Source organism: Condylura cristata, unplaced genomic scaffold, assembly GCF_000260355.1.
Source record: "Condylura cristata isolate star-nosed mole 26May11 unplaced genomic scaffold, ConCri1.0 scaffold00041, whole genome shotgun sequence".
NCBI lineage: Eukaryota > Metazoa > Chordata > Mammalia > Eulipotyphla > Talpidae > Condylura > Condylura cristata.
The window spans coordinates 1,878,432-1,890,469 of NW_004567142.1; the positions used below are offsets into that span (position 1 = coordinate 1,878,432).

Sequence of the window (12,038 nt, forward strand, 5' to 3'; positions counted from 1 at the left end):
CGGGGGAGGGAAGGGATTGTGAAATGCCAGGAGTGTGTTTCAGTACCAATAAATTACTGATGTTTCCTGGTGCCAACTACACACAACCCTGTCCCTTTTCTCTCCAAAATAAATCAGAAAAGGTCAGGAGCAATCGGCTTCCTGGGTTCCCCAGAGCTCACGGTGAAAGGAGAGCCACGCATAGAAGAGCAGCATTGCTAACAACAATCCGTGTTTCCTGCAAGTCTGATTTTTTTTTACTTGCACTGTTTTCGCCTCGCGATATCACATATGAAAGTGTTGCTTTGCTTTCCCATTTACAAAAGAGCAAGGAAAGGAGGTCTTCCAGGTGAGCAGGTCGGGTTAGGGGTGCACGGAACCCTGGAAACCTCCAACCTGCGAAGCACCACCCGACCCCGCCCCCTCGGATGCCCCAGTGCAAAGGGTACTAGTCGTCACCCGGCCCTCAAACCTCCGCTGACAGCCGCTCCTCCTCTCTCCCCTCAAACGAAAGGCCGTTGGCTATTGGCCCCGGGCGCCTTTCGGGAAAGTGCGAAAGGGTCGTGAACACACGACCTGACTCACCTCCACCCAGGGAAAGATGACTGCCTCGCTGTCCCCCGGGGGCGGAAGTGCCTGCGACTCCCCGGCGCGCCTGGACTACATTTCCCAGAATTCCTCGACATCGCTCCCCGGCAACGCAGTGCCTGAGCGCACTGGGACCTACGCTCCCAAGAAAGCCGCGGGAAACTTGAACTGCAGTCTGTACTGCAGCCGCAGTACCTGCCACCACACCGGGCTCCCGAGTTCTGGTCCCCGAAGGGAAGGCAGTAAAGGGAAAACCGGCGTCAGCACTGCTCTTCTGCGTTACACGTCCCGAACCTGCGGGTGAACATCGACGCAGCCGCCCCGCTTAATACCGGAATGCCCAACCCCGGAGCTACTGTTTTTCACTTTCAGGTGTCCCCGAGGTCCCAGGCAAAAGTCTTGCCATTCCAGCTTGTCGGCCTTAGGGAGTGTAGATTCTGCTTTTGGAAAAGTGGAAACTGAATAGTACTTTAGACATTTCCAGCGGCTAAGGGACATGTGTTCATTGACTATTGCAGATCTTTCTAGGTAACCACAGGGAACTTCTCCTAAGGAGTAAGAGCAAGCGTGAACTGGGCCTTGTTTGTAAGGACTGAAAACAAAGGTCACTTTGAACTGCTTAGAGAAGAACGTGTTTTCTTAGCATCTATCCACAACTTGCAGAAAGAAAAGCCTTTCTCAAGAAAGATATCCTAAGCTTCACATCTCTAATTTTAAATTTTACAAAGCCCAAGTATTCCTATTAAGTATTGTGACTTGTCTTTGATTGTGGAGGGTTAGATGCAACAACTCCTTCACTTAGGAGGAATATCTCAACACACCCACACTACTGAGTACCTGGACCCCAGTTCTGTATGCATAAAATAGATCTTAAAAACAAACAAACAAACAAAAAACTGATTGACCTAGATTCTACTTGTGTAGATCAAATAACAATTTAGTAGACTTCATCTGTCCATTCACTAGGGACACCAAAACCAAGAAAATGTCAATAAGCCAATGAATAATGACTTGAAGCTTTTGGCTGTCTGTGTCTGGAATTTAGGGCCATGAGCTCATCTTTTCCTTTTCCACTTTCGCCACCACAGTTAGAACAACCAGAAAATATCACTATATTACTTAGTCTGACCAGTCTATTCTAAGGTAATAATTCAGTTCCCATCTTTTCTCTATTGTGAATTTTTTTATGAGGTTAGATCTATGATTTATGTCTAATTATTGTCCACATACTTCATGTGTTTCCCCCCCCCTCACTTGATGGCCCAAAGTGTGTGAGGAAAAAGTACTATTCAGTTGTAAGTGGTGTCACTTCCATCCTAGAAGTGAATCCTGGTGACAATTATGTGGATGTTGACTCTGTAAGAAGTAAATGGCCCTCCCTGGTGGCGCAGCAGGTTAAAGCACTGCACTAAAAAGCTAAAGCCACTTCCGCATGAGTTGATCCCTGCCTGCCCTGGAGATGACCACATGGCGTGGCAGACCTCTCCTGACCTGCCCGCTGCTCCCCTCAGCAGTGTACTTTGTCGATCTGCCTGTTCTGCTCTCCGTTCTGTCTCTGGTGAATCCTCTTACCCTTCGCATCTCTGGCTTGTACCCCAGTTCTGTATGAATAAATAAATAAATCTTAAAAAAAAAAAGTAAATGGGATGCACATAGCTATAGCATGCAAGACAGGCAGCTTATAAATTGACTGCTGGTGAAATAAATCCCCCTCCCATTTGTGGGGAGAAATAAATATCAGAATCCCAATTTCCAAAAGCAGTTCTTTCCAAAAATAATTATGGCCACTACAAAGGGCTCTAGGAAAACCACAGAGAAGGCATGTTCCTCAGAACCACAAAGCTTAGAAATATCCCCTGGGACGTGGGTCTAGTTTACACATGTAATCACGCTAAGAATCATTTCAGTAAGTAAAAACCAGAAAGGTAGCCATCTGAAGACAAGAAATGTTATGTAGTATCTTAATTGTTCTGGGCTAGGGATCATTTGTTAGCATAGTGATGGAGTGACTTGGGTTGAAAATCAAACATGAAAGGCTATGCAGTAGTTTCTTATGAGGGTGTGGGCTATCTCTTTGAACACTGGAAAAATTTTGGAGGCAGACAAGATGTACTTTCACATTTGTCTTCCCAGTTGAAAACAACAGACCTTTAGTGAGCTGTGAAATACACTTAAAAGCTTATATTAGAATTTAGAGATTACAAATAGGATAGAAACTATCAGAACATTACTACCAGCAAAACATGCCCAGCCATGAATTCATTCATATTTACACATTATCTGCCATGTCCCAGGGCTGTTCTAGGGCCTGAAGACAGAGCAATAGACAATAAAATTTTCCATGGCAGATTATTTCACCGTGGAGAAAAAAGGTAGACAAAATATGAGGACCCTCCCTGGTGGCACAACAGGTTAAAGCACAGCAGTGTGAAGCTATCCACAACCACTGCAGCACGAGTTCAATCCCTAGCCAGGGAGGTGACCCGCAGGGTGCAGCAGACCTGTTTCCCCTACTGCTCCCCTCAGCAGTGTTTCAGTATATCTGTCTGTTCTGCTCCCCATCTCTGGTTAATCCTCTAGCCCCCACACCTTTGGCCTGTAACCCAGTTCCTGTATACATAAATAAGTAAATCTTAAAAATATATATGATATGACATAAGGCAGAAAAAATAAAGATAGGTTGTTATTTGTAGGGGGCGGTTTAAGAAGGCCTGTTATGGTTGCAAAGCTAAGCAGGGACCTAAGGGAAAGGGTCCATTTAACAAAGGACATGTATCTAGAATAAATTAACTCTCAAAAACCAGGAAGAAAAGTCTACCAAAGAAAATGGGAATATAGATAAGCAATCATATAGAAGCTCAAAATAGTCATTAGGTAATTGCAAATTGAAACCAAAATGAGATCCCATTACATATTTATTAAAATGCCAGAACTAAATAAACAACAAAACCCTGGTGTGTGACCACAGTGGGAATGCAAACTGCTAACTCAATTTTGAAGTGTGTCAGGTTTTCATGAAGTCAAAGATAGTCTTATCATAAACAACCCAGTAACCCTATCCCTAAGCATTTTGTATGACAAAGAAAGCTGTATAGATACAAAAACCAGCACACACATTTATCACTGCCATCTTCAAAAATGCTAAAACCTGGAAATCCAAATGCCTTTCAAGCCATCAGGACGGGTAAACTATGGCACATCCATGAAACATACCACTCCTCAGCAATTAAAAGAACTACTGACACATACATGAAGATGGATGAGGTGCAGAAGGAAAAATGAGAGAAGACAGACGAGACAGATGCTGCACATTACTCAGTACAGGATACTATTTGTGACATTCTGGAAATGACCAACTCTAGACAGGACACAGATCAGTGATTGACAGCCAGGGGCATGGGGGGGGGGGAGTGAGGCTGAATAAAGAAAAATAAGGAATTTTGAGAGGAAGTGGTGGGAACTTAAATATCTTGACTGTGGTGGTGGCAACATGTCAGTAATCTTTTGCCAGAACACACAGTGACTCCCAAGATCAACTTACTGCACATAGATAATTCCTAATTAAAAAAAAAAAACTATTAGTGTGTAGGACTTTATGTAGATGCCTCTTATTTTACTGAAGAATTATATGGATGTTGAATTTTGTCAAATGGTTTCTCTGTATCTGTGGTGATCACATATTTGATGCAAAGATTCCAGATGTAGAAGAGTACACACTAAACCACAAAAATACATAGTGAGCCCATATGAAGCTCAAGAACAGACCGAAGTCATCTGGAGGACAGAAATGATACTTGTTGCCACAGGAGTCTGACCAGGAGTGCACACAAGGAAACTTTATGATTTAATAGAAATATTGTGTACATTAACAGGTGATCATACAAAGTATAGGCATTTGTCAAAACTCATGAAGCAAGAAATTCTGGTTTATGCATGTTACTGCATGCAAGGTATACCTCATAAAGTACTGTTGGCATCAAAGTGTTGTTCACAATGTAGTGAACTGCTCTCTAGACTCACTAATGGGTTATTACATCTTCAGTTTGAAAATGCTAGTTCACATTACCTGCAGGGCTGTGGAAATGAAATTTTGTCTAATTTAAATGCCTTCCAAGTCTTGTAGAATTCTAAAATACAATTTTAAGAAATTGTTACAGATGGACTGAATACAAATTTCAACTGGCTGTTCTCTTTCACTCACTTAGTAACTACTGAATACCTATGGTGGTTAGACACTGAAAAGGCTGAAAAGACAGCAGATCTGGTAAAGTTCCTAACCCGCTGGAGCTTGTAATCTAAGTGAGAGATATTGGCGTTTTTCCATCTTAGTACTTGTGGTTAACTCCAGAGCAAACTCATCTTCCTAGCCTATCTTTGTCCTACCTGCCAAATGTCAAGGTTCTGAGTTAAGTCTGTCTCCACTCTTATGAAGCTTCTCTGCAGTGTAGTCACCAAACCATTGTCACATATTCAGTTCTGGTTGAAATACGCTTTCATAAAACAAATGTTTTGATAACTATGACCAGTCTGGTAACTGGACTGTTTCAGCACCCATTTGAACTATTAAAACATTTAATTTTATTGAGCTTCTTTCCTGTAGCTCTCCGGTGAAGGAAAGTCCTTGTCCCCCTCATCATCAGCATGGACTCGCTGATGAATGATAAGACTTGAGCTCCAACTGAAACCCTTCCCACACTCCTCACATTTGTATGGTTTTTCTCCAGTATGAACTCTTTGATGGGCTTGAAGGTATGAGCTCCAACTGAAGACCTTCCCACACTCCTCACATTTATAAGGTTTTTCCCCAGTGTGGACTCTCTGGTGGGCTTGAAGGTATGACCTCTGCCGGAAGCGTTTACCACATATGTCACATCGGTATGGTTTCTCTCCTGTGTGGACTCCACGATGAGCCAGAAAATTTGAGGCCCGGCAGAAGCCCTTCCCACACTCCTCACACTGGTATGGTTTCTCTCCAGTGTGGCACCTCTGATGGGCTTGCAGCTGTGAACCCACACTGAAGCCTTTCCCACATTCAGCACACTGATATGGTTTCTCTCCAGTGTGGACTCTTTGATGTACCTGAAGACTAGAGAACTGACTGAAGGCCTTACCACACTTTTCACATTTATAGGGTTTCTCTCCTGTGTGGATTCTACAATGAACATTAAGATCTGAACTCCGACTAAAGCCCTTCCCACAGGTATCGCATTTGTATGGTTTTTCTCCAGTGTGACCTCTTTGATGGGCTAGAAGATTTGAAGCTTGGCTAAAGCCCTTCCCACACTCTTGACACTTATAGGGTTTCTCTCCTGTATGGACTCTAAAATGGATGTTAAAATCTGAGCTCCGACTGAAGCCCTTCCCACACGCATCACACTGATAGGGTTTCTCACCAGTATGGCCCCTCTGATGGTCCAGAAGATTTGAGGCCCGACAGAAGCCCTTACCACACTCTTCACATTTGTATGGTTTCTCTCCAGTGTGGCTTATTTGATGGGCTTGAAGATGTGAACCTACACTGAAGCCTTTCCCACACTCCTCACATTTATAGGGTTTCTCTCCTGTGTGTATTCTACAGTGAATGTTAAGGTGCGAGCTGTAACTGAAACCCTTGCCACATGCATTGCATTTGTATGGTTTCTCTCCAGTGTGAATTCGCTGATGAGCCTGCAGTCGTGAACGCCAACTGAAGCCCTTCCCACACTCTTCACATTTATAAGGTTTTTTTCCCATGTGGATTCTCTGATGAACTTGAAGATATGACCTCTGACTGAAGCCTAGCCCACACTCCTCACATTTATAGGGTTTGTCTAATGGGTGGATTATCAGAGGAGTTTGACAATGGGAGCTTTTCCCAACATTCTTCCCACAGTCCTCATATCTGTATGGATTCTCTCCAGTGGGGCTTCTCTGATGATGATGGACATGTGATCTCTGACGTGTATGAACCTTACAGGATACATCATATTTGTATGATTTCTCGGTACTGTGGACTCTCTGATGGGCCTGAAGACTTGAAAACCGACGAAAGGTATTTTCACATTTTTCACATTTATAGGGCTTCTCTTCTGCATGGGCCATCTGGATAATCTGAAGATGAGAATCCTGAATTATATCTTTCTCACAATCCTCCCCTTTGTAGGATTTTTCTCTAGAATGAATACTGTGGTGAACTTGAAGATATAAACTCTGATTAAAGCCAAATTCTTCATCTTTATAGAGTGTGTCACCATGTTTTTCTGACTGAGAGCTAGTTCCTTGAACATTTACTATGGAATCTTGACATCTGGTTAATTCCTTTGTAACCTGTTGCCAGATTTGTAAGCATAAAAGCTCTCCATGTGGCAGGTACTTTGATCCTGCTTCTTGAAGAGTCTCTATGTCATTTAGATTCTTGTCTCCTAAAAGGATAAAGAGAATTTAGATAGGTCATTATGGTGTCTACTCAAAAATGTCCAGGCTATAAATCCAGGCCCATACCCTAAGGTTTTAGTAAAGCAGAAGAAGATACCACTTCTTTTTATCATGGCTTATATTCCGTGACTTACATGTCTCTAGTAACCGATTTACATGTCTCTAGTAACCAAGAGGTAGTTTACCAGGTTGTCCTTCACTATGCATTAGTCCATTTACAATCATACTTTATGAGTGAGATGAAGATTAGAAATCTAAAGTCTACCGAGCAAGAAAATACTTCTTCCCAAGGACAAAGCTGCCCCTCACTTACTAGTCATCTTCTATAGCAGGTACCTGATCAATAGCTTCCACAGCAGTCTGCCTACTGCATGCATATATGGCAAAAACGCTCAATACAGCATTTATAGAGAGATTACCAGAAGAGGTCCCCTGGGAATGCTGAAGCCTTGCTTTGAGTTATTTTATTGAAAGTTTACTCCAAAGTTGAGGCACTGTACTGGAAAGATACATGTCAGAAGAAAATACTATTATCACCTGCATGCCTAAAGTTCATAGTGTAAACAAAGTCCTTCACCTTCTGCTGGGAAATAGTGTTCAGGAGAATAACTGGGGGGGTGAGTTTTACAGTAATTGTATACATCATTTTAGAAGCCTCAGAGCAATTAAAGCTCTATAACCTACAGGAAGAAAAAAAAATCAAAAGCTTGATTTTTACAAAAGAGTAAGAACATGCAAAAAGGGTAAGTATAGGGTCTCAAAGTCAATACTGTACAAGAAGAACTATATAGTTGGCTCCTTTCTTTTCAAATCACAGCTTATCAGTGAGGCCTTTTTTATCATCCAATATAAATAATAAATTTTCCCTATCTTCAATAGCTCTCACACTTGATTTTTACATACATATGTTACACATAACACATTATAGATGTCCTTTATCTTATTTAAATGACTTCTCCCATTTGAAGACAGTATCTATGAGGACAAGCATTTTATATTATTCACCACTTTATTCCCACTCCTGAACACTGCCTGACAAAGGAGAAATAAATATATGTTGGATGTATAAATGACTTAAGATAAATCCCTTTAACTTCTTTGTGTCATATTATAAAATAGCTTTTTCAAGTAAGTTGTCCATAATAGGATGGATAATTTGAAAAAGCAGTTTTGCTAGATGAAAGGCTTCCTCAGGTAGAGGACTAAATTAAATAAGTGGATACTTATTTAATGAGAAAATCATGTTCATCACAAAATCATGACAAAAATTATTGTGGGCGAGAGGGAATGTGAGGAGTATAAGGCACAAAAGTGGCCTCTAGGGGAGAGATGAGTGCACATAGGTAGCTGAGAAAAAGAGGAATCTCCCTTGAAGACCAGTTAAGACACTGAGAAGCAAAGATGCCTGGTATGAGCACAAAGGGGGTAGATCTATGATGCAAACACACCACAGTCACTTAAGGCCAGCCCTCACCCAGTGACAGCAGGTTCCTGAAGGTCTCCAGCATCACATCCCGGTACAGCCGCCTCTGGGTGGAGTCCAGCAGCCCCAGCTCCTCCTCCGTGAAGACCACAGCCACGTCCTTGAAAGTCACTGGCTCCTGCAACACCAAAAACACACACTGCACCTAAATCTTACAACAAAGAGCCACTGAAAGAAGGGTGGCACTGAGCAGAGGGAAACGGAAGTATAAGGAAATGGTTCAGATCCTAAGAGACTTGGTGGTCCACTTTATTATAATATAGTTAAACATTCCCAGTGGTGCAGGTTAGGCTTTCGATTTGTTTTTCATAATCAATGTTGAAAAGAACAACTTTTTACCTAAATAACAGTACCTCATCTATTTTCTCAGGAAAAGTTTGAAGTAAAAATTGCAAGGTCAAAGATGATGCAACTTCAAAGTTATTTTGCATGATGGCAGATTTTCAACTTTCCACCTATTTGACACTTTTCCCAACAGATTGTAAGCGTACCATGCTATGCACAACACTGAACTGAACCAATGTTTTAGATCAGGCAATCTGACCTGTAGAAAGCAATTTATTTTGATAATATTTGCACTTATTTGGCTGTTAAAAGCTCTTATTTTTATATATTTATTGGCCATCTTCAGTTTTTCTTTAGCATTTTGCTTGTTAATATACTTTGTCCATATTCCAACTGGGATTCACTCATGATTCTGGAAAATTTCTATTCTTTTAGATTTCTAATTGTATTAGAAATTGGAGCTTTTGTTTTTTAAGCTTATAAGTATTTTCATGCATTTAAAAAAAAAAGATTTATTTACTTTTGCATACAGAACTGGGGTACAGGCCAGAGGTGCAGGGACAGTGAGAGGATTCACCAGAGACAGAGTGGGGAGCAGAACAGGCCAACTGATAAAGTACACTGCTGAGGGGAGCAGTGGGTGCGTCAGGAAAGGTGAAGTCTGCCGCGCCATGTGGATCATCTCTGGGGCAGAGATGGAATTCATACAGAAGTGGCTTTAGCTTCTGAGTGCTGTGCTTTAACCTGCTGTGCCATCAGGGAGGACCCTTCATGCATATATTTTTAAAAATATTTATTTATTTATGAATCTTGACAAAAAAAATTAAGAAGCCTACAAAACAGGTATGTTTAGACAATGGGAGAGGCTGAATATGTATTTGGAATTGTTTAATTTCTAAGCAACAATACTGGCAGTGTTGTCAAGTATGGTTATGTCTTCATTTGAGATGATAGTGGAAAAAAATTTTTTGATACTGAAATATTTAAGAGCGAACAGACAAGGTATAGGTTTTCCTTAAAATGGTTTGACAATAAAGGGAGACAGATGAACCAAAATGTAAAGTAAATGAGTTTTGGAAGACAATTGCTCCCTGGAAAATAAATACACAGGATTTACTGAATTTTTCACTGCTCTTGACTTTTTTCTTAATTTTATTTGTGAAATTATAAAATGTGATTAAACAACGAAAGACAAACTGCACTAAGATAAAAAGTAATGGTCAACTGACACAGATGAGGTTCATAACACCTACTGTTCTCCTTAGTCCTTCCCAAGAAGAAAGGACTAAGAAATAAAACAGAAAATTTCCCAAGAAATAAACAGAATGTGTCTAAAGATTGAAAAATTAAGTGACAATTTAAAACTCTGAGAGATAGGCCCAACTTACCTTGAACTTGGTCATGCTATCCTCTTTCTGCAGGGGACCAAGTCTGGAAGACACAATGAAGGAAGGGGAAAAAAGCCATTAGTCTGGCCAAGGCTGTGGCCAGCCCACAGGCTGCTTTATGCAAAAACAGCAAGGCTGTCCCTTCTTCAGGGTGACTCAGTGAGCAGGGGAGGGCTGGATTCCTACACCACTCACCCCTGGGCTGAGAGTTCTGTGCAGCGAGTGACCTCTGAAGCACGCAGGGGCCCTGACTGGAGCTCTCCTTGTAGCTTCCAGGCTATGATTCTGATTCCAGGGAACGTGGAAATTGAGATACAGCACCCAGATGATAAGAGAAATCTAGGGGCTAGCTGCTAGTTCATGCTAGCTGTAAAATCTTGGACAAATTATTACTACTTCTGCCTCAATTCTTGCATCTGTAACACGGTAGGATTAACAATGCCTATCTTATAAGAATTATGTAGGATTTAAATAAGTAGACAGGAAGCTTGGAGAACAATTTCAGGGTACCTCAATTCTGGGCAGTGTCAGCAAAACAGCCAATATTCAGTAACATGAAATCCATTCTCATCAGTGGATTCTCCCAAGGGAGCCTTTAAAGTCACTGTCATATTACCTTCAATCTCTGAAATATCTCATTCTTCTCTGTCATATTTAATTTGTTGCTTTTGCATAATATTTAAGGTTACATAGGTAACTGCCTTTTTTATCTGTGTAGAATATATGAAACTTAAAACTTACCCCACTGTCTGGGGTGACCATTGCCACTGTCCATGTCTAGAACACTGTCACCACCCTTAACTGAGACTCTGTACCCCTTCAAAAATCACTGCACAGAACCCCTGTCTCCACCCCTGGGAAACACTATTCTATTTTCTTTATGAACTTGACTATATGGACGACTTGTTTCCAAATGTTGTAATATGCTTTGTTAACAGTAGGGCCTAAAAAAAGACTTCATCACACAGATGATGAAAAATTTACAAAAGCCCATTTCTCTGCAAGATTTATTTAACTATAAATAGATGTCAGTATGTCACTTAAATTAACAAGTTAGAGTAATCACAGTAATGATAAAAACAGTAAAAGCAAGAATGTTTAACATTCAATAGGCACTGGATACATACCAGGGACTGGCCAAGCACTAAGCATGTCTTGCTTTATTAAGAAAGCTCCCACATACCTGAGACAAAGTAACTGTTGTGCTGGTCCAATCACCTAAGCCTGTGTGCGCACCCTCACCCATCAAAAGGGGATAAAAACAGAATGTTAGAGGACTATGGAAAGAAATAAAAGAGCTAATTTATGCAATGTTCTTGGCATCCCTGGCATTTTAAGAAGTTCTCAATAAATGCCAGTGGTTTTGATGGCTATCCGCATTGAACAGAAGAGGAAGCTGAGGCTTGGTGAGGTCAAGAGGCAGGGGCAAACCTACAAGATAGCCAGTTCTAGAGATCTTGTCTCTTTTCAAGAGGCAAAAATAAGCAGTTGGGAGTTCAAAGTCTCACAGGAAGAGAAATAAAAGCTTGAGAGGAAGGGATTAAAAAAAAAAAAAAGACAGACACAGGGAGTCAATTCTAAAGCTGAAGAATCTGCTTGAATGAAAAAGAGACAACAGACAAGCACTTATGAACAGTGTAGACTCTGTGGTCAAACTACTGGTAACTGAATACCAGCATCTCCAACTCAATAATACTCAAGTCTCAATGTCTTATTTAGAAATTGGAAAGAGTAACAACAATATGAATGTCACAGAAATTAGTCTGTCTCGGAGTATACCTAACTTTTCCTTATAAAGAACAATCTCTTCCTCTCATGACCTACAAGAAAGTAGTGTGGGGGTTTCATTCAGTTCTAGGTTTAGCAGTAAACATTCTCTACCTAAGCATCTCATTTTAACT

General features: G+C 41.1%; 2 protein-coding genes across 2 annotated transcripts in view; both read right to left on the reverse strand.

Moving 5' to 3' along the window:
* LOC101627070 (zinc finger protein 234) overlaps positions 1 to 592 on the reverse strand; it is a 10,915-nt gene extending 10,323 nt beyond the window's left edge. The window contains exon 1 of the mRNA XM_012733652.1: positions 565 to 592. The gene's annotated coding sequence lies outside the window, so the exon portion shown is untranslated. The remainder of the gene's footprint in view (positions 1 to 564) is intronic.
* Positions 593 to 4,398: 3,806 nt separating this feature from the next.
* LOC101627069 (zinc finger protein 45) overlaps positions 4,399 to 12,038 on the reverse strand; it is a 33,718-nt gene continuing 26,078 nt past the window's right edge. The window contains exons 2-4 of the mRNA XM_004693934.2: positions 10,138 to 10,180; positions 8,456 to 8,582; positions 4,399 to 6,968 (exon numbers count right to left, since the gene is read on the reverse strand). Coding sequence (XP_004693991.1) covers positions 5,146 to 6,968; positions 8,456 to 8,582; positions 10,138 to 10,152 — 1,965 coding nt within the window. The 5' untranslated portion in view covers positions 10,153 to 10,180 and the 3' untranslated portion in view covers positions 4,399 to 5,145. The remainder of the gene's footprint in view (positions 6,969 to 8,455; positions 8,583 to 10,137; positions 10,181 to 12,038) is intronic.